Consider the following 22,852-nt stretch of genomic DNA (forward strand, 5'->3'; position numbering starts at 1 on the left):
ATTTTAGAGCCTATAATCCTGCTGAGCTCTTGTACAGGCAGGAGTTTTAAGACAAACTCTTTTTAATATACATCTTAGGGTCTGGACTTGAGTCTGTCTTCACCAAAGTGATGTGAAACACCTGGTATCCTAGATAGCTAACATACATGCCTGATACTAAATATGTCTAAAGGATTCTTATTTGGAGTTTCGTGAAACCCTGCCTCAAAAAAAAAAAAAACAAACTTTGTGTGGTGGTGCATGCCTTTAATCTCAGCACTCAGGAGACAGAGGCAGAAAGATACCTTAATTCAAGGTCAGCCTGATCTACATAGAGAGTTCTAGGCTGCTTGGTGTGAGACCCTGTCTCAAAAAAGCGAAGTCAATCAACTGAACAAAAAAAGCACAACTGATTTTATGGCACAGAAAAATGAGCACGAAGTCAGATAGTCTTTGGATTTAAAGGTATTACTGTGGATGTGGACAATCCTAGTAAGGTTTTAAGTTGCTTCCAATTCAGAATGCTTTGTAGTTTATTATTCTGTTTCCTCTTAGATTTATAGAACAAACCTTTTGTAATCTCTGATATAATCATACATCTTTGTGCCATTCTGTTCCCTCAGCAGTGTAACCCCACTGTCCCATTGTGTGTATATACCACATTTCCTTCAAATGTGGTATATACCCCCAACCCCTGGTATTTTAAAGACACTTTTTCTTTGTGTAACCTTGGCTGTCCTAGAAATAACTCTATACTATAGACTAGGCTGGCCTAAACTCAGAGGTCCATCTGCTCATGTCTTGATGAACATTCTACTCTGGTTTCATCTCTTTGCTATAAGTGCTACAGTAGTCATGAATCCTGATACCTGCTACATACTGACTAAGGTATCTTCAGGCAGATAACCTGGGAGTGGCATAGTAGGATCATAGGATTCTAGTTTTAGTTCATGGAGGTTTTCTTTTGTATTTTGAGGAACCTCAATCTTGATTTCTTTAGTGGTTTTATTAACACCAATTTACATTCCCAGTAGTCGGCAGAAGTGTATAGTGTTCCTAACTCCTGTCCTAAATCCTCCCATGTGATTTCATTCATGCATTCTCTCTCTCTGTCTGTGTAAGTGTGTCTCTGTGTGTCTCCCTCCTTCCCCCAACCTCCTTTGCCTCTCTTTTAGTTTATTGAGACAGGGTCTGGCCTGTAACTCACTATCACCCAGGCTGGCCCACAACTTTTAAAAACTTCAGACTATCAAGTACCGGGATTACAGTTGTCCATAACCACACTTGGCTTGTTTATTTTCTTGATGGTAGTAGCTATTCTGACTGTGATGAGATAGAGTTTCAGTGTAGTTTTAATGTGCATTTCCTTGATGGCTAAGGATTTTGATTTTTTTCACATATGGATAGCCATATACTTTCCAAACTATTCAGTTCATTGTTTCATTTTTACTTGAATTTAATTTATTTTTTACTGTTTAAATAACTCTTGAAGGGGTCTGAGGTTCTGTTGTTTTTCTGTCAGCTTAGTGGCTGCACCTGAATCTGCTGATATTTTAACTACCATCTGCCCTCTGCCGGAAGCCAGCCCCCTGTTACTCAGATTAAACTGGGCTGGATTCCCTGTCCTATCAACACCGACTAGGCTACTGACTGTAAATGTAGGTTTTGACTAAGTCTCTGTTCTGTTTACCAATAAAGACTCAGGAGTCAGATACTGGGGTGAGAACCTAATAGATTAGAGAAGCCAAGAAGCAACCAGCTGACCTTCCTTTTTGACCAGAGGCCCAGCTGTCCCAAACCAAAAAAGATTGAGAATCTCTAAGTTCCTCCCTATTCCTTCCTGTGCATTTCTCTATCGTATTCCTGGCTCCTCTGTCCTCTCTATGGCTAATTCCTGTCTACTAGTCACTGGTTCTGCCCCCTAATCCAAGGTTAATTTTATTAACACAGTCTTGGGGTTTCACAGTGAGATCAAATTATCCCTCAACAGAGTTCAGGGGTTAAGATAACTGGCTGCTCTTCCATGTGTTTACTGAAATCCATCTGTAACTCCATTTCCAGGGCATCTGACGCTCTCTTTTTACTTTCATGGCATGCACATAGTACATAAACATATGCAGATAAACACCCAGATGAAGAAGAGATAATAAAGTAATTTAAAAAATAATGATTGGAGTTATTTATATACTCTGCATGTTAATCCCTCCAGGGATTAGAGGGATGAATATTCTTTTTTGGTTAGTTGGTTTTCAAGGCAGAGTTTCTTTGTGAAGCCCTGGCTGTACTGGAACTCACTCTGTGGACCCGGCTGGCCTCAAACTCACAGATATTCTCCTGCCTCTACCTCCCAGAGTGCTGGGACCAAAGGTGTGTGCCACCACTACCTGGCATCACCCAGTACTCTTAACTGCTAAGTCATCTTTCTGGCCCTTTTCTTTCATTTTTGAAGTTCTCTCTTCACTCTTACAGTTGTTTTTTTTGTCCAGAAACATTGTAATTCTGCATAGTCCTATTTGTCATTTCTTCCCATTTTTTCCTGTATTATTGGAATCCTAATCCAAGTTCTAACTTGTTTCTATATATTGAAGTTCTTACTCTTTTTTTTTTTCATTTATTTTATTTTATATACTTTGATGTTTTTGCCTGCATGAATGAATGTCGTTGAGGGTATTGGATCCCCTGGAACAAGAGTTATGGACAGTTGTGAGCTTCCATGTGGGTGCTGGCCAGGTCGTGGTAGTGCACACCTTTAATCCCAGCACCCGGGAGGCAGAGGCAGGTGGATCTCTGTGAGTTCGAGACCAGCCTGGTCTACAAGAGCTAATTCCAAGACAGCCTCCAAAGCCACAGGGAAACCCTGTCTCAAACCCCCCCCCCAAAAAAAAGAAAAGAAAATACAGGCATTGTCCAAGATATCCATATTTCCTGAACACCATGTAGTAATTTCGTAAGCAAAATTTAGCAAGGAAATGAACAAAGTACTCATCTTCCTAAATAATTCTCTGTTTAAAACAGAAACTAAAACTGAATGAACACTTACTTGGAACAGACAGGCAAACATTGAAAACAAGGGAAAGTGGCTAGAATGTGGAGTAAAGAAAGAAAATTGTTATATTAAATGCTGTTCTCTAGAAAGCATACATAGTAAGTTAAGCCCACCGCATAACCTGTGAGCTATCCACTATGTCACTTGCTTTTCTTTTACACTTTCTTATTATACATGTAGATACACTGTATGTAACTTGAAATTTTCATCTTTAATATCACTAGTGCCACATTATATAGCATTGCTACACTTTTTCCCTTCACTTATTTGGAATATAAATTTCTTTTAAGAATTGTTTTTGGGAGCGAGGCAGGTTTGGTGACAGGTGCCTTTATAGTCTCAGCACTTGAGTCAGAGGTGTGAGTTCAAAGCTAAGTTGGTCTTTTTGGGTAGAACAGAACCTGGCTCAAAAAAAAAAAAAAATGAGTGCTTTTTTTTTTTTTTTTTTTTTACCTTTCTTTTTTTATTATTTTATTTATTATGTACACACAGTATTCTGCTTACATGTATGCTTGGATGCCAGGAGAGGGTACCAGATCTCATTATAGATGGTTGTGAGCTACCATGTAGTTGCTGGGGATCCAACTCAGGACCTTTGGAAGAGCAAGCAGTTCTTTTAACCTCTGAACCATCTCTCCAGCCCCTGGTGCTTTGTTTTTTAATGTATTTATTTACATTTTTATTTTGTTTTGAGACAGAGTCTCATGTATCCTAGACTGGTCTGAAACTCTGTAGCAAAAGATGACCTTGGAAGTTCTGATCTTGCCTCCACCTTCTGAATGCATTTTTCTCATTTGTGTTGAATGAACTTTTGTGCTTGTTGGTATTTACCCTAGATTCTAGAACTCACTGTGTAGACCAAGCTGACCTTGAGCTTCTGTCTACCTGTGCCTTCTGAGTGCTGGGATTAAATCCATACACTACCATGCCCAGCCTTTTTACTCAAGTTTTGAGATATGGTCTCAATATATAGCCCTGGCTGGCTGAAATTCAGTATATAAACCAAGAGAGCCTTGAACTCACATGTTAAAGGTGTGTGCCACATGTCCAGTTTATTGATAATTTTTAATATTTTGCTCAAATATGTTTATATCCCTTGCCCATTTTAAAAAATGGCTTATTTTACACGTGTAGGTGCCCATGGAAGTCAGAAGGAGCCTTTGGAGCTGGAGTTACAGGGTTTTGCCGGGCACCCAATGGGAGGTGCTGGAGTCTGGCTTCTGATAGAGCAGTAGATGCCCTTAACCACTAAACCATCTCTGCAGTTCCCTTTGCCCATTTTAAAAATTGATGATTTGTCTTATATGACAGAACTGTGAGTGTTCTACTTATATCCTAGATACACATCTCTGGTAAATACCTAATTTTAAACATTTCTCATCTACTTGACTGGTGACAGTTGTTATAGGATGTATAAGTTTTATATATTTAATGAAGTCCACTTTGTTTTTCTTTGGTCCCAAAGGCACTTGGTGGTATGCTAAAATCATAACCTAACTTATGTCATAAGAATTGACACCTGTTTTTATTCAAATAATTGTATAACTTAAGGGTTTGCATTTAGATGTTTTTATTTAATTTTTTTATATGATACAAGGTGTGGTGATATTCTGTTTATGATCTAACAAATAATGCTTGTCTAAAAACCAGAGTACAAAGCTAGCTACATTAGTTAGCCATAGAGGCCCAGCAGTGGTGGAACACACCTTTAATTCCAGAACTCAGGAGACAGAGGTAGATGGATTTCTGTTAGTTCAAGGTAACCCTGGCCTACAGGAAATTGATCCAGTCTAAAAGAGAAACAGCTCACACAAAGGTGTCCCAGCACTAAGGAGGTGGAAACAGGAAGGGAAATGGCTTGGCTTAGCCAAGCAGAGATGGGAATGTAAAGTGGGAGAAGACAGGAGTGTGGGGCAGTCTGAAGATGCAATTTGAGGTATTGTACAGAGAGCATTTAGTCTGAGGATTCATGGAGACAGTATTGTCCCTTTAGCCTGAGGTAGAGGAAGAGTTAGTAGCTAACAGTTATGCTACTACTTCGATCTTCAGCATTAACTCCTGTATCTGACTCTGAGTATTATTTATTAAGACCAATTAGAATTTGTGCTACAACAAGGTAAAGGTTCAACTTCACTCTTTTATAGGTGTCTGTTAGTTGTCCTGATACCATTTGTTGAAAAGATTCATCTTTTTCCAGTCAATGCTTTGTTATTTTTGTTGAAAGCCATTTGGTAGTAAATACAGTGATATTTGCTGGACAGTGGTGGTACATCCATTTAATACAGCAAGCAGAAGGCAGAGGCAGGTGGATCTCTGGGTTTAAGGCCAGCCTGGTCTACAAAGTAAGTTCCAGGACAGCCAGAGCTGTTATACAGAGAAACCCTGACTCGAAAAATGTACCTGTGTATGTATGTGTGTGTGTGCACGCGCATGCACGCGTGTACACACACACACACACACACACACACACACACACACAACACACACACACTTTAATGTACATACTTGTCTGTAAATATCTTAATGTATATATTTTCTTGATCATTACTGCTTCTCACAGTATAACATTTATACTAAATATTTTATACACATCTGGATGTGTTCACTGGATTTTGTTTAAGATTTTTGTGTTCATATTGTTGAGGATATTGACCTGTAGTTTTCTCATTATTACTATTACTTTTATTATGTTGTCTAGTTTTGTTATTAGAATAACACTATTGCTGGCCATGATGGCTCATGCTTTTGGTTCTCCCAATACCCTGGAGGCAGAGGCAGGTGGATCTCTGAGTTCAAGGCCAGCCTAGGCTACATAATGAGACTCTCATAAAGTGAGTTGGAGAGTGTTTTCTTATTTTGGGGTTTTATTACGTATTAGTATCTGTTCCTTCACTCTTTGTAGAATTTAACAGTCTCTGGGGCCTGTGCTTTTTCTTTATAGGATGATTTTTAATTTTTGCTTATTCTGACTAATTAGTTTATTTTTCAAACTTCCAGCGTTATTTTTAATAGTTTGTGTCTTTCTAGGCTTTTGTCTATTTCATCTAATTTACTAAATTTTTAGTATATGGTGTTGTTTTAAAGTATTTGGGTTTTGTTGTTGTTGTGCTTGTCGTATGCGTAGTGTTTGGCTGCTTTTAAATCTGTCTACCATGTGCATACCAATACCCTTGGAGGCCAGAGATCTCCTGGAACTGGAATTAGAGACAGTAGTAGGTGACATGTAGGTGCTGGAAATCTATGCAGGGTCCTCTGGAAAGTAGCCAGTGCTCTTAACCACTTGGCCAGCTCTCGAGTCTGCTTCTTTTCTTTTTCATATCCAGTTATCCTTCTAGGAGTTCTTACGGTTTTTGTTATCTGGTCCTTTCTTATTCTATCATTTTTGTGTGTCTCTGCCCTTTGAAATCATCTTTGTGATTTTAATGTAATTTGAGGAAAGGATAGTTAGGCCATAGCTGCAGGTTTGCTCTGTAGTCTTCTTATCCAGATTGAATTTGCACATCTTTGATTCCTTATTTCTTCCAATGGAATTGTTTCCAAGCAGTTGATTACAAAAATAACTTATGCTAAGGTTTTGGACTTTACTCATAACATGCAACTGTTAAAGTATTTGTCATTGTTTGTGTGGTTCAGTTTCAGAAGCTCTATCTGTGCCAACTCCTGGTGCATCTACCGAGACTGCTGGTGCTGCTCCCACTTCCTCCACCCCTGGTGCAGTAAAACAAGACCTTCATTTGACTTCATCTACAGCAAACACCCTGGAAAAAGCAAACTCCACAGAAGCCCCCAAAGCCATCGAACTTGATAGCCTTCCTTCAGACCAGTTTGCAAAAGGACAAGAGACAGTTGCAATAGAAGGTTTTACAGATGAGGAAAATATAGAAAGTGGAGGAGAAGGCCAATACAGAGAACGTGATGAATTTGTGGTAAAGATAGAAGATATAGAGACATTTAAGGTCAGTGAATGTTCCCAGGGTTAAAGGGCCAATTTAGTTGGAATGCTTGTGTTTTCATGATGATTTCAATGGAACACTTGTCATTCATTACAAAACATTACTGTGTAACAGATTAGACTGGGTGTCAGATTTATAATTTAATTAATTAATTGTTTTACTCTGTAGCCCAAGTTGGCAGTGTGACATGGACTATAGAGACCAGCTGATGTTTGCTTTTTGGAATGGGGTCTCGTGTAGTACAGGTTAAGCCTTTAACATGCCAGGGAGCTGAAGATGACCTTGAACTTATGATCTTCCGGCCTCAACCTCTGAAATACTGGGATTACAGATATATACCACCTTACATAGTTTTATGCAGTCCTTAGGACTGAATCAGGGTTTTGTGTGTGCTAGGCAATCATGTTACCACTTAGCTACAGCTCAAGTTCAAAATTACAGCAGTTTGGTTAATTTTTTTCAAGACTTCCAACTGACTATATTATGAAGGAGTTTAAGAAAATGTTTACATGATTTAAGGAAAATAACAGAACTAACATAAACATGAAATTGGATTTAATTTCATAATTTTTATTTTGTTTTGTTTTATGAGACAGAGTTTCTCTCTGTACCCTGACTGTTCCGGAACTCATTCTGTACATCCTGTTGGCCTTGAACTCATAGAGATCCACCTAATACTTCTTACTCTTATCCCCTAACAAAAAGTCTTTAGGGGAAAAAAAAGACTTCTGGGGGGGCGACAACCCCTTTCCTCCGAGTTAATTAATTTGATCACTATTGTCGGGAAAAGTATTTCCTAAATCACTATCGCTGAAAGCAGTTTTCTTGCCATAATCACTCAATGTTCCTACCTCTTTCTCCCGGGTGCTGGGATTAAAGGCTTGCATCATCAGTGCCCAACTCATAATTTAAATTATAGTGCCATGAGTAGAGTGGTACAATTAATTCATACAGAACTATCTGAGTCATACTTCTTTTGGTTAGTTTTGTTTTTGAGATAGGCTCTTTTTAAATAGTCAGCCTGTGGACTGACTGGTTAAGAACACTGGCTGCTCTGCCAGAGGACCTGCCTGGGTTCAATTTCTAGACCCACATGGCAGCTCACAATTGTCTATAACTAGTTCCTGGGGACCCAAAACCCATGACAAAACAATAAATAATGCACATAAAATTAATTAATTAATCAATCAATTAATTAAAATGGCTTTATACTTGCTATATGTAGTCCCAGATAGCCTTGAACTACTGGCAGTTCTCTTGATTCATCCTTCCAAGAGTTGGGATAACAGGTATGAGCTACCTAGCTAGCATACTTAAAATATTTTTGGAATTTTGTTTGTTTGCTTTTTCTGGTGTTGTTTTAAAATTGGGATGAAAGCCAAGGAAATAGAACTAGGATGACTGTAACATTAGAACTGTGTATGATCCTACCATTCATAGTTAACTCTCATTACAACTGTATTGTTTTGGCTATTATAAAACTGCACAAATGGCTGGGCAGTTGTGGGACACGCCTTAATCCCAGCACTAGGGAGGCAGAGGCAAGTGAATTTCTGAGTTTGAGACCAGCCTGGTCTACAGAGGGAGTTCCAGGACAGGCAAGGCTATCTATAGAAACCCTATATGGGGAAAAAAAAAACCAAAAAAACAAAACAAAAAAAAAGAGAGCAAATGATAAAATAATACCATTGGCAGTTTCTTACAGTCATCTTCATCTTAGTTATTTAGAAGGGCAGTGGGATTCATGTCAGTGAGTTTCTTTTTCCTGGGAAAATTGAAGCCAAGACTAAGTAGAATCATTTTTATGGCCTGGGTTTATTGGGTTTAGCTATGTGGCAGAGACACATAGGTTTTTGTTTTTTGTTTTGTTTTGTTTTGTTTTTTTCGTGTTTAATCAAGGCCTTGGGTTTGATACCACTACTAGAAGGATGGGGGGTGGGCACTGGTTCATTATTGTAGAAACTCAGCCATAGATAACAAATGGAAAGTTATGTTGGGCATGGGTGGTACATACCCTTAATACCAGCACTCAGAGGCATGCCATCTCTATAGGTTTAAATTCAGTTAGGGCTACACACAAACCCTTTTTCAACACCACCTCTTAGCCTCCCAATGCCGCCGCCCCCTCCAAAAAAAGAAAAATTGAGTTAAGGTAGACCTTAAAGATTCCTCCTCACAGTAATATTCTATAAACATAAGTGTGTTGATATTTTCCTAAGTATAATTAATTCTGCTTATTATAGGAGGCTTTAACTATAGGAAAAGAACCCCCAGCTATTTGGAAAGTACAGAAAGCTTTGTTACAGAAATTTGTTCCTGAAATTCGAGATGGGCAAAGAGAATTTGCAGCTACAAATAGTGTAAGTAAAATGCTTGATTCCACCAGCTTCTCTAAACTGATTCTCTGGGATGCAATGAGTACAGTTAGATGCATTGATACTATTTCTGATAATAGCATTGGCTGATCTTGCAGAGGACCTGGATTCTGTTCTTAGAAACCTCATGGCAGGTATGACTCTTAACTCTAGCTCTGGGCAATCCTGTGCCCTCTTCTGATATCTGAGAATACCTACAGTCACCTGCACACATCTACGCAAACACATGTACACAAAATTTAAAATAAATAAATGAAATGAAATGAAATAACAGCTAGAGAGATGACTTTGCAATTTATAGCACAGAATTCTCTTGAGGAGAACCTGAGTTCATGTTAGGAAACTCAAAACTTCCCATAATTCTAGCTTCTCCTCAGGTACCTGCACTCATTTGCACCTGCTCCTTCTCTCACTCACACATTCAACAATCTCTCCTCGTTCCCCCTCGTTCTCAGGATAAAACTAATGTGATTAGGGCTATGTTTTGGAAAATGCAAAGGATAGCTGGCAGTGAGATCAACAAAGTATTATTTATGTATAGATTATGTTATTGTATAATTCAAATACTTCTTTCCTTAGTACCTCGGATACTTTGGAGATGCAAAAACTAAATACAAAAGGATATATGTGAAGGTCATTGAAAATGCAAACAAAAGGGAGTATGTCAGAGTGTGTTCCAAAAAGCCAAGAAATAGGCCTTCACAAGCTATCAGGTATTTGTTTTCTTATGGAATATATTGGTGTGCTTATTTGAGTATACTACTGTACAAAGGATCATATCAGTTAAAGAGACTGAGAATAATGCAGTCCCTTTTGCATGAATGAGGTGTAGTAAAGCTAGTGGCTTTCTGTGGTGGAGCAGGTGCCTTCTTTGCTTGAATCTTTTTGGTGTTACTATAGTAAAGTGAAAAAAACAGACAATGCCAAATGTTTTAAATCTAGCTCTTTGTGACAGAACCTTTCTGAATCTTTCTTTTCTATCCATGAAATGAAAGTAATAAATGAATGTCAAGTTTACAATAAGGTAATCGGGGGGTGTGGCAACACACACAGATATGTGCATTATAGGTCAGCACACAGTAGAATTTTTATCATAGATCAATGTGCCTAGGTTGTCTACAGCATGAATGTGGAAGGTAACTGGTATTACTCTGTGATGGGCATTGGAATGTGTGTATAACCCTAGATATTCTCACCAGTCGACTGTGTAACACAAAGTATAAAAGACCCAGAGACAGATATTGGGGTTCAAGCTTCAAGTTGAAGATCAGAAAAGCAAAGTAGCCAGCCACTAGCTCTTACCTCTACCTCAGCTCAGACCAAAGGGGTGATCCCCAAACTGCTCCCAACTTCACTGCTCCTCACATTCACTCAGACTGCTATGCTCTCTGCAGCATGACTAGAGACTAATTCTCAGACTGAATGCCTCTACCTTTTATACCTCTCAAATCCTAGGATTAAAGTCGTGAGCTCTGATTCACTCTCTGGTAGCCCAGGGTGGTCTTGGACTCAGAGATCCGTCAACCTCTTAATCCTGAGTCCTTCCATTAAAGGTGTGTGCCTTGCTTCTATGGCTAACTAGTGTGGCTGCTTACTACTTTGATCTCTAGTGGCTTTAATAAATTATAGACAATATATCACCATACTACTGTCATGCAGGTCTATTTTAATTAAGATCACCCCCTGTTTTCAAGCTTCTGACCTAGTTGTTATGATGGAATTTAACCACACAGATTTCTTGATTCAGCATAGGACAAATTTTCAGGAGTCTCTCAGACAGATCAGAACCTAGTACCACTAGAGCTTCAGGGCTAGACTTGGTTTCTGCACCTTAAGTTCTCTGGAAAAGAGCCATAAGGGGTTTGATGGGGTAAAGATTGAGTTAATAGCTCCTTAATAACTGAACATAGAGTGCCAGTGTCAAACAATCTGTTTCAAGAAACTGTTATGGGAGTCACTGTTGATTTGTGTAACTCATGGACTTTATTATAAAAATGTTGTTCTGAGTATCTTTAAGCTTTTCTTATCAATCATAAGATTATCTCTTTTCAATCTTAAAAGATTTAATGATGTTAATGTTTTAACATTACAGAAATGCTCCATCTAAGCCAAGTAGTAGCAGTAAAACTTCTGACCCACCAGTATCAAAAACTACGACTACAAAAGCCCCTTCCACAAAACCCAAAGTTAAACAGCTCAAAATGAAGGCTGAACCACCACCAAAGAAGCGGAAGAAATGGAAAGAAGAATTTTCATCATCACAATCGGAATCATCTCCTGAGGTCCGTTCTAGCAGTAGTGAGGATGAGGGTGAGTTCCCCAAGAAATTAGTATTCTGATACTTTCAGACAGTGTGCAGGAATGGAGGACATGGTGATGGGGACAGTTCAGATTTGATTGGTTTACTGGAAGATTGTATTGTACAGGGTACTTATGTTTTGTACTAATCACACCCTATAGAGCACATTTGGCCTCTGTAAAGTAGGACAGGCAGAACTCACCTTCTTGCCTGAAGAATGCCAATTGCCTACTAAGTCTGGGGATTACTAAGAGTCATTGAGTCCTCAGGCTGGTGAGATGGCGCAGTGGCCATCAGAGGATCTGGGCAATTCCCAGCACCCACATCAGGCAACTCACAACTGCCTATAACTCCAGTTCCTGCATGTACGTTGTACACATAAACTCATAGACGCGTGTTCACATGCACATAAACAGAACAAATAAATCTTAAAGGAAAGAAAATATATCAGCCAGGCATGGTGCGTTTCTTTACAGGAAGATGGATCTCTGAATTCGAGGCCAACCTGGTCAACATACTGAGTTCCAGGATATCCCAAGCTTCATAATAAGGCCATGTCTCAAAAAAACAACAATAACAAAAATTCTGTAGGCTACACCTGTATGTATGCCAGAATTAAAAAAAGAAAGAAACAATTCTAGGAGGAAACAATCCAATCTATACTTCATTAGTACAGTATGATAATATATTAAATATACCTGCCAATAGTTAACATAGTAGAATTTAAAACATGTACAATGCAAGAATACATAGCACACATTCCATTAGCTATGAAAACATAGCTATGAAAACATGTAGTATAGTATAGTATATGGAAGAAATTTCAAACAGTTCTGCAAATGTCAGAGGTTAGCAGACTGGCTTGATTGCTACTCAAGTTTATGAATAATATTATTGGAACACAGCCCCACAGATACTGCTTGGAAATATATGATTTCATATAATTTTCCTGCTATAGTGGCAGTTTTGAGTTGTTGGTACAGGGACCATGTCACCAGAAAAAACTAAAAGTCACCACTCTTGTGGGGTTTTTGTTTGTTTGTTTTGTTGTTTTTTTAAGACAGGGTTTCTCTGTGTAGCCCTAGATGTCCTGGAACTGTAGATAAGGCTGGCTTTGAACTCATAGAGATTTCACCTGCTGGGATTAAAGGCAGGTGCCACCATTGCCTGGCTCACCGTATGACACCCATGATGAGCCGGACAGTGATGGCACTTGGGAAGCAGAAGCAGGTGGATGGATCTCTGTGAGTTCCAGGCTAGCATGGTCTACAGAGCAAGTTCCAGGACAGCAGAGATACACAGCAAAACCCTGTCTCCAAAAAAAGGCAAACAAAAACCTGAAATATCATTGTGAAGGTAAAGATGAAGGGAAAAGGGAAGACCATTGAAGTCATAATAAGGTTGCAAAGCATGTATTCTTCATAAACAAAGGAAAAATTTTGGAGGAAAGTAAGTAGGAAGCAATATGATGAAATTTAACTATTAGACATAGTTTTGGGCAAAAAATGGTATCAAATCCCAAATAGTGGCAGCAGGAATGGAAGAGGAAACAAATAGAGATTGATATCTAGCATTGTCTGAGAGCTATTCTTAGAAGCCATTTAATTAGAATTGGAGCCATAATATATATAAAATCCTCAGTATTGAAATTACTTTAAATGTATGTTTTGTTTTAAGATGGGGTCTCTATGTAGTACTGGTTGTCATGGAACTCACTATGTAGACCAGGCTGTCTTGGAACTCATAGAGATCCTCCTGCCTTTGCCTCCTGAGTGCTGAGATTAAAGGTGTGTTTGGGTTTTGCTGTTGTTGTTGTTGTTATTAGTTGTCCTCTGACCTACATAAGTGCTGTGACAAACATGCAATGTGTGCACACATACAAGATAAGTAAGTGTAAATTAAATATTCATGGTCGAATCATATATACATATATCGGTATTTATAAGGAAGTTCACAGCCCGGTATATATATTTAAGGCATTATTTGTACTTTTTGCAGATAACAGTATTCATTGCTTAGGATAGTAGAACTTCCGTTCTGAAGTTGTGGTTAGAGTTTCCTCAAGTAACAAGGAAAAATTTTCTTGCATACATAACATGGCAGACCACTAGGTGTCACTAATTAAGCAGCATGTTTTGGCTTTAAAGTCAAATAATATGGATTTATATGCTGGTTCTATTTTCACATTGTGTGCGTACTTGCATGTGTAGATGTGCATGTGCCGTGGCACACGTGGAGGTCCAGAGAGAAGTTTTGGGAAATCAGTTCCCTCCTGCCATGTGAGGTATGGGTACAGGAATCACTCCAGTCATCAGGCTTGACAGCAAGTGTCTTTACCTGCTGAACTATCTCAAAAGCTTATTGTTCTGTTATTTTGTTTGTTTATTTTGAGACAGATTCTCTGTATAGTCCTAGCTGTCCTGGAATTTGCTGTGTAGACCAGGCTGGCCTCAAGCTCACAGAGATCGACCTGCCTCTGCCTCTCTGCCTCTCTGCCTCTGCCTCTTTGCCCCTCTGCCTCTGCCTCCTGAGTGCTGGGATTAAGAGCATGCACCACCATGCCTGGCCTGCATAATGGTAATTTTTAAACTCTTTCAGAATACTTTTATAGTTTTGAAGTGCATTGTGGATTTCAAATAGGCTCTGTCTATTTAAATTTACTAAGTAGCAATTAAATTTTAAGAATGTTTAAAATATATTAACAAGTTGGGTTTTTTCATATCCTTTGCACATTCAGTTTGTTACTCTATGTCAGTTTGGTTAACGTCTGAAGAGCACATGGCAACCAAAATTGTGTTGTTCAGAGGAAGAGAATTGGAATTGCCTTTTCAGATACATAAAATGGACAATTAGGCTTTTAACAATATCTTCACTTATGTCTATAAGTGTTTTTGCCTGCATGTAAGTATGTATGTAAACCATGTATGTGCCTGGTACCCACAGAGGTCAGAAATACATAGGGTCCCCTTGAACTGGAGTTGCAGATGGTTGTGAATGACCCTGTGGGCCCTGATAACCAAACTCAGGTCCTCTACAAGAGCAGCAAGTACTCTTAACTGCCTACCTAGCTCTAGCGCTGACAATTAATAGTTCTTGCGCTGCTGAGCTCTGCTATATTAATTTCTGCTGGCTTGTCTTGTTCTTTGAGTGCATGTTTCATGTATCATAGTCTCATAATATACACTGTCATTTAGAAACATTGTTTAGCTTAGTGATGAAGATCGTCTAAAAATTCATACATTTCCTTTTTTATATTTACAAAAGTAAATATTTGATAGCTACTCAAGTTTTGCTTAATATTTGCTTAATATTTGATTTTGTTTGTTTGTTTTGGTTTTTGGTTTTTCGAGACAGGGTTTCTCTGTGTAGCTTTGGAGCCTATCCTGGCACTCACTCTGGAGACCAGGCTGGCCTCAAACTCACAGAGATCCGCCTGCCTCTGCCTCCCGAGTGCTGGGATTAAAGGTGTGTGCCACCAACGCCCAGCTAATATTTGATGTGTGTGTGTGTGTGTGTGTGTGTGTGTGTGTGTGTGTGTGTGTGTGTGTGTGTGTGTGTGTTATTCAATAGCGTTAATTACATTATTGTGGTACCCTCCGGATTGCTTATTCCCATAACTCTTATCACCCAGAATGTAAACAGTGACTTTCCATTTTCCCCTACTCCATTTTCTTGTAATCTCTAGCCCTATTTATCCTGGAACTCACTCTAGACCAGGCTGGCCTCAAACTCACAGATCCACCTGCTTCTGCCTCCAGAATGCTGGGATTAAAGGTGTGTGCCACCACCATCCGGCTCCATTACTTGCTTTTTATTGGTATGGTTCCTTGTCCTTTTTGTTGCTAAATTTAGAATTTCTTGATATTTGTCTCTGGGTGGTATATGTTTTTGAGGCAGGGTCTCTTTAGCCCAAGATGGCATCCAGTTCCCTATATCCTTCAAGATGGCCTGATCCCCCTGCCTCCTTAGTGCCAGTATTACTGTGTGCTTCACTTCATCTGACTATATTCTGGGCTTTAAACCTTTTTTGTATTATGATCTGAAAACACTTCTTCCCATTCTGTAGGGTGTCTTTTTAAATAATTCTAAATTCTGAGGAAGCCCAACTTACTGTTTCTGTTTCTTGTGCTTTTGTGATGGTTAAACTCCATTGCTCAATCCAAGGAAATCAAGGTTTAAAATCTCCTGTATTTTCTTCTTAGAGTTCTTTTGGTTTTAGGTCTTAGATTTAGGTCCAATTTTGTTTTAGAACATTTACAAAATAACATTGAGGGTAGGGGATATGTCTTATTAGTAGAGCATTTGCCTGACATGCATAGGACCTTGAGTTCAATAATCAGTACTGGAAAATAAATCAGTAATTTCACTACTGATAACCATCAGTAAGGCCTTTAAATATTGTAAAGCTGTTCATGAGTGTCCTATAATGTTTTATTTGGTTTGGTTTGGTTGTTTTTTTGGTTTTGGTTTTTTGAGACAGTATTTCACTGTGAAGCCCTTGACTCTGGAACTAACTCTGTAGACCAGGCTGGTCTTCAACTCACAGAGACCCTCCTGGCTCTCTACTCTTTCCCCCACCTCTGAGTGTCACTATTGTCTGGCTGTTTGATTTCTCACTGTGTTGCCTTAGCTGGCCTGGAATTTATGCAGACCAGGTTGATCTTGAATTTCTAACGTGCCTCCTGCCTTTGCCTCCCTTTACTATGCCAACTCTTGGCTTCTTTACTAGACATAGAGTAGTCATTGGGACTACAACTATAAGAGGTAGCAGCAGTTGCCTATGGTATGGGATGTCAGAAGAGAAACTGGCTCTCCCACCTGGCCTGTGTGTCAGATGTTACATTGGTGTCAGGCCTCACAATCAACTGGGGAGCTTTTTATATGTGTAAGCTTTAACACCATTCTTAACTCCACCATTAGCAAAGGTTCTGTTTGAGAAAGCCACCAGTTTAGGCTTTGTTCTGTATTACAAACTCTGCAGTGCTGGCCTGGTGACACATGCCTATAAGCTCAGCACTTGGGAGGTTAATGCTTTTGAAGACTGCTGAGTGCAAAACCGTACAGTGATTGATTGTGTCTCTTATGTTGGAACTAGACTGACCTTAAACTTGGTAAGTTGCTAATGACGACTTTGAACTCCTGATCTTCCTGCCTCACCTAAGTGCTGGGATTGCAGGTGTGTACTGCCACAGAGATTCATCTGGGATGTTTCTATCTATGTCTGTGCTTCTGTGTCTTTGCATATTCATGTGTATGTTGGTGAATATGTGCATGTGTAGGTCAAAGATTGGTGTCTGCTGCCTTCCTCTCTTATTTTTCACCTTTCTTTTTGAGACAGGATCTTTCATTGAACCTGGAGCATGGTGATTAGGCAAGACTGACTGGCCAACTAGCTCCAAGGATCCCTCTGCCTCCAGCTTCGCAGTGCTAGGATTTAAAGTGTGTGGCATCACACTTGGTTTTTCTTTTGTTTTTTTTAGACAGGGTTTCTCTGAGCAACTCACTCTGTAGACCAGGCTGGCCTCAAACTCACAAAGACCCATCTGCCTCTGCCTCCTGAGTGCTGGGATTAAAGGTGTGCAACACCATTGCCTGGCTCACACTTGGCTTTTAATATAGGTAACTGGGGATCCGAATTCAGGTTTTCATGTTGTCACTTGACTGACTGAGGCATTTCCCCAACACTATCTGGGTTGCTCTAAACAAATAATCAGGAGGCTCAAAATGGAAGAAATTGTGTCTTCAGTCTTGTTTATAGTCTACTGTTAATAATGAAAAATAGATTACCAGGAAAGAAAAATTTATTATCTCATCTCTTATTCATCCTAGAATTTAATCCTCCAGCTCCCTTTGTCACTCGTTTTCTGAACACAAGAGCAATGAAGGAAACTTTCAAGAGTTACATGGAGTTGCTTGTTAGCATTGCTCTGGATCCTGACACGATGCAAGCCCTAGAAAAGAGCAATGGTATGGCCTTCCAAGGAGCACATTCAAAATGTTTTTGTTTGTTTCAAAAATTTTCTCACTAATGTCTCTTTTGTTTTATTTTGTTATTTAGTCTTGTGGGGTTTTTTTGTTTGTTTGTTTTGAAACATCTCATTGTATAGACAAGGCTGGCCCTGAACTCAAAGAGATCCACATGCCTCTGACTCTTTAAGTGCTAAGTACTGTGTATGCCACCACCCTTGACATTTTTCCCTAAAGCTTGCTTGTCTTATTTATATATTATGTTATGGCATATGTAATATATGCCAGTACTGTACTGGGAAATTAACAGTCTAATAACCTCAGGTATTTAATACAATATCAAAAATGATTAATTTGTTATGGTTATATTTTTACTCCCCCCCCCTTTTGGGGGGTTTAGATAGAGTTAAAAGGTGTGTGCCACCACACACCTGTCCCCTTTTCTAATATAACCATTTTGACTCATTTTTGACAATAGGTGCTAATAATTTTTCTTCCCCTACTTTGTCTTTGCCTCAGATTACAGTGATGGTACCCACCTTTAATCACAGCATTCAGCAGTCAGAAACAGGTGTATGTCTGTGAATTCTAGGCCAGCCTGGTCTAGATAGTGAGTTCAAGCCAGCTAGAGTTAGATAGTATCTGTGACTCAATCACAAACCAAGGAGATCTCTGAGTGGGGTTATAATTAATGGTAAGGCACTTACCTAACTAGTGTGTGCAAGGCCCTAGCCCCGTCTCTACTACTAGCCAGAAGAACAAGTCTTGTTCATACTCAATGTTTTATAGAACTCTCGTATGTTTGTATTTTGTAGTATTACTATTGTTAGATAATAAATGAGGTTTAGAGAAATTAATCATCTTTCTAGAGGTCATGCTTTTGTTTCAGTTGAGCTAAGGTGCCAGGCATAGTGATGTAGTCATTTAATCCCAGCACTGAAGAAGGTAGAATGAAGCTATGTTCTATACCAGCCTGGGCTACATAATGAGACCTCTTCCCCCTGCCCGCCCCCCAAAAAAAATAAAGGAAGAAAAGAAGCAAAATGCAAGACCTTGGCAACATATCCCATTGCTGTGCAGAGGTACTGCTTTATCACTTGCTATTATAGATCTGCTTTCCATGCTGACCTCTGAAAGCTACATGCCTATTTCTTTTCTCCTTTCAGGTTTTTATTTCGAGACTGGGTTTCTCTGTGGCTTTGGAGGCTGTCCTGGAACTAGCTCTTATAGACCAGGCTGGTCTCAAACTCATAGAGATCTACCTGTCTCTGCTTCCCAGAGTGCTGGGATTAAAGGTGTGCACCCCCAACGCCTGGCAAAATGCCTATTTCTTAAAAACTGTATTTTTCACAAGCCAACAAATTTAATGTCTTCTAATATGCAGATGATTTAAGAAAAAATGGGTGTTAGCAAATATTCATGTTGATAGTTTATCCTATTAAAATAAATTATTATTTCAGATGAGCTACTTTTACCACATATGAAAAAAATAGATGGAATGCTGAATGATAACCGGAAAAGACTTCTTGTGAATCTTCATTTGGACCAACCATTCAAGGTATTTCCTTTGGTGATACATTAGCAAACCTAAGTGGCAGACAGTCCCAAACAACTAGAAAGAAAATGTGTGTGTGTGTCTCCGTTGTTTTTTGTTTTTTTCCAAAGCTGGGAATTGAATCTAGGACCTCACATGCATACTAGGCAAAGTGCTCTGCCACTGCACTATAATTTTTTTTTAATGTGACAAGATTTGTTGTTTATTTGTTCTGTGTTTGTTTAGCATGTTTTTAGCTTTTTTGTGTTTTATATTTAAATTCCATTTTTTAGTCATTTGTATGTATGCCTAAAATACATGAGGTTCCAGGTCCATTGCTGTACACAGCTCGCAAATAAAGGAAAGAAAGCAGAAAGATTTAGTTCTACTTCTACTTCTACTTGCTATGATAAGCTTGGTACCTTTTTAAAGATTTATTTATCTTTTATGTTTATGGCTGTTTTACTTCCATGTGTGTAAGTGCACCACAGGCATGCAATGCCCTCAAAGGTTAGAAGACAGTGTCTGATCCCACTCGACCTGGAATTACAAACCATTGTAAACTTCCATGGGGGTGCTAGGAACCAAACTATAAGAGTAGTGTTTAACCACTGACAGATCTCTAGCCGCAAGTTTGGTTATTTTAAAAGTACGTCATAAAACCTTCCAAAGTTAATGGTGCTCTGTCTTTACCCTTAAGGGTCTTTAGCATTTTGTCCTCATTGAGTTTTCTCCTTTTATCTCCAGTGACCTAGTGCCAGTAGGTTTCAAATATACAATCTAATTTTTAGACTTTAAATTCTTGTTGTTGTAACTGGCAATTCTAGATGCAGAATTATTTAACTAGGGTATTTTTAAGTGCAAAGCACCGGTGTATATGATAAAAGCCCAAGTAACATGAGAAAGTAGTAAGGTAGAAATTGGTGGTAGCTTTTAAGTAGATATGCCAAAAGTTTTGTTACATTTATCAAATGACAGCTCCCTGTTACATTTAGACCTAAGAAAAGATTTTGTTTGTTCTTTAAATATACTCTTTTCAGGTTCACAATACCTGTTTATAGAAACTGAGAACAGTGAAAGTTAAATTACATTCTGACCCATAAGTGTAACAGCAGCACTTTTAACCCTTAATGCATAATAATTCTTGCTGCTGCTAACTAAATCTAATTTTAAAAAGCTGTAATCAGAGTCATTATAGTTGTCTTCAGGAATCATTGTGCTATTGTGTGCAGCTTCTCAGTTCACAATGCCTTTCTAAGCAGGTAAGGGCATAAAAGTCAGTGGGTTTTGAAGACTAGACTGGGAATGCATCTGCCATGTGGCTACTGTGTCATCAGTAGCAGCTCCTTTTTTTGGTCAGAACCATCAAACTCTGCTTCAGGATTTTTTTTTTTTTTTTTTTTTTTTTTTTTTTTTTTTTTTTTTTTTTTTTTTTTTTTTTTTTCTGTGCAGTCCAAGGAAGCCAAAGGAGTGCTGCAGAAAACAACAATTCTTCTTACTATCTTTTGTCCCCATCTTCATTTAGAGTCTGATGACCTCCCTGTAGCTGGTTTACCTCTGGTTCAGGGTATTAGTAAGGGTGGGAGAGGTATTTTAAGAAATGCATATATCCCTATTTTCCCTATTTTGAAATCAAAGGGACATTTCTAGTAATAACTTAGGATTCCTTCCGTGTGGAATGCTCAATAAATCAGGCCAGATTCAAAGAATGGGAAACATAACCCGCACTCTGTGGGAGAAGGTTCAAAGATTTCTAACTACATCCCATTGTGACCATCTGCATGCGTGCATGCGTGCGTGCATATTTGTGTGTATATAAATTTTGAATGGCTGGAAATTCCAGTTTTCTGATGTCAGTTGTTATCCTTCATTATTTTAAAGAATGCTTTGGAAAGTTTTCCTGAACTAACAATTATTACTCGAGACTCTAAAGCAAAAAGTGGAGGATCTGCTATTTCTAAAATAAAAATGAATGGCAAAACTTATAATAAGAAAACTCTAAGGACTTCTAAAACAACCACTAAGTCTGCACAGGTAAGTACATATTGCTTAATGAATGTAAACCTTTTCCAGTTAACACAGCTCCCAAGACACCATTGAAATAAGCCTATTGTAATCGTGAAGTGTCATCTTTGGGGTGGAATAAGCAGCTGTGCTCTGAGGATGGGACATTCTTGTTATTTCTTCTATGTATGCATTGAACTGTACCTGGTAATAGTGAGTGCACACTGAATATATAAAATAAACTAATAAGGGAATCATCCGATGTTTAAGTTTATACATTTGCATATAGTTTTAAAACTTTTTAATTCATTAAAAATATTTATGTGTCGCCAGGGGTGGTGGTGAACGCCTTTAATCCCAGCACTCAGGAGGCAGAGCCAGGCAGGGGCAACAAAGTGAGTTCCAGGACTATTACACAGAGAAAACCTGTCTGGGGGTGGGGGAGGTGTTCTGTGTGACATGTTTTGGAGCATATTGTGGTAAAACGAGAAAATTCATCATTTTGTACCTGTTCAAAGTTACCTGTACATGGTTTAGAAACACATGTTTTAGTGTGTGTAAACACTAAATCATAAGATTGAATATTGATATATCTGTAAAGTCACTAAAATGACATCTGTTTATGTCTACAATATACTACACACTTTTCAGAAAATAGTTCTGCATTATAACAGTTTCACATCAAAAAATGTATTCAGTAATTCAGACCTGATGGTGCATACCTGATTCCTAGCACTTGGCAGGTGGGAGGCAGAAGGATCAGAAGTTTGAGGACAACCTGGGTTATATGAGACCCTATCTCAAAGAAAAAGGGTATTTTCTGTAGAAATACATTCATGAACACAAAGAGTTTCCACAGCTACTGGTCTGCAACTGTTCTTACAGTAGCAGTTGTAGCATTCCTCTGTGGGAAAGAAACTTACACAATTTAATTCCTCTTTCTTACCAGACAGAAAGAAGAATATGCGTGACAGACACAAAGTTAAAACACACACACACACACACACACACACACACACACACACACACACTATATATAGTTATTGCAAAGTAGTTTACAAGAACCAGTTTGCAGTGTCATACACCTTTAATCCCAGAGAGAGGCAATGGAAATGCTGTGAGTTCTAAGACAGCCAGGACCCTGTCTTCAAAACAAAACAAAACTGGTATGTTTGTTGGTTTGGGGGTGGTTTTTTGTTTTTTTACTTGCTGTATAAACCAGGCTGGCTTTAAACTCATAGATGCACCTGCTTCTGGAGTGCTAGGATTAAAATAATATGCATGATGCTTGGTTTAAAAGAAGACCCATTGATTGTCTACCAGACAACTACAGCAAAACACTTTGTATATTTATACTGACAAAAGCAATTCTAAGTAGTAGGGGACTGCAGAGAGGTGGCTTAGCCACACCTATATACATAATCTAAAGTAATAAATAACTAGGGGTACCATAGTAAAAGCTAGCCAAAAATCCATATGTTCCTATATTTTTTATTAGGGGGATAAAGATGGAATGATATACATATAATAAATCCAAAGTTATCCAAGTTGTATGCTGATTAAAAAAATATATGTTGGAACTTTCGTGGAGTGGATGTTGTAGGTCAACTTTTATTGGGTGATTCCTTGTCAGAAAATTAATGTTCCTGTTTTGAAAGAAAGGAAGAAATAAAGAGAAAATTAATGTTACTTAAA

At 38.6% G+C, this 22,852-nt stretch overlaps 1 protein-coding gene and 1 non-coding gene across 2 annotated transcripts in view; both read left to right on the forward strand.

The window, feature by feature from the left end:
- The window catches only part of Qser1 (glutamine and serine rich 1), a 51,751-nt gene that overhangs the window by 24,852 nt on the left and 4,047 nt on the right, over positions 1 to 22,852 (forward strand). Inside the window, exons 4-10 of the mRNA XM_027422331.2 lie at positions 6,659 to 6,981; positions 9,222 to 9,338; positions 9,933 to 10,066; positions 11,446 to 11,663; positions 17,482 to 17,619; positions 19,080 to 19,177; positions 21,035 to 21,187. Coding sequence (XP_027278132.1) covers positions 6,659 to 6,981; positions 9,222 to 9,338; positions 9,933 to 10,066; positions 11,446 to 11,663; positions 17,482 to 17,619; positions 19,080 to 19,177; positions 21,035 to 21,187 — 1,181 coding nt within the window. The remainder of the gene's footprint in view (positions 1 to 6,658; positions 6,982 to 9,221; positions 9,339 to 9,932; positions 10,067 to 11,445; positions 11,664 to 17,481; positions 17,620 to 19,079; positions 19,178 to 21,034; positions 21,188 to 22,852) is intronic.
- LOC113833229 lies at positions 22,009 to 22,137 on the forward strand. The gene has a single exon (XR_003486638.1). It is a non-coding gene; the product is annotated as a small nucleolar RNA SNORA41 (small nucleolar RNA).

The sequence above is a fragment of the Cricetulus griseus genome, chromosome 6 (assembly GCF_003668045.3).
Source record: "Cricetulus griseus strain 17A/GY chromosome 6, alternate assembly CriGri-PICRH-1.0, whole genome shotgun sequence".
Lineage (NCBI taxonomy): Eukaryota > Metazoa > Chordata > Mammalia > Rodentia > Cricetidae > Cricetulus > Cricetulus griseus.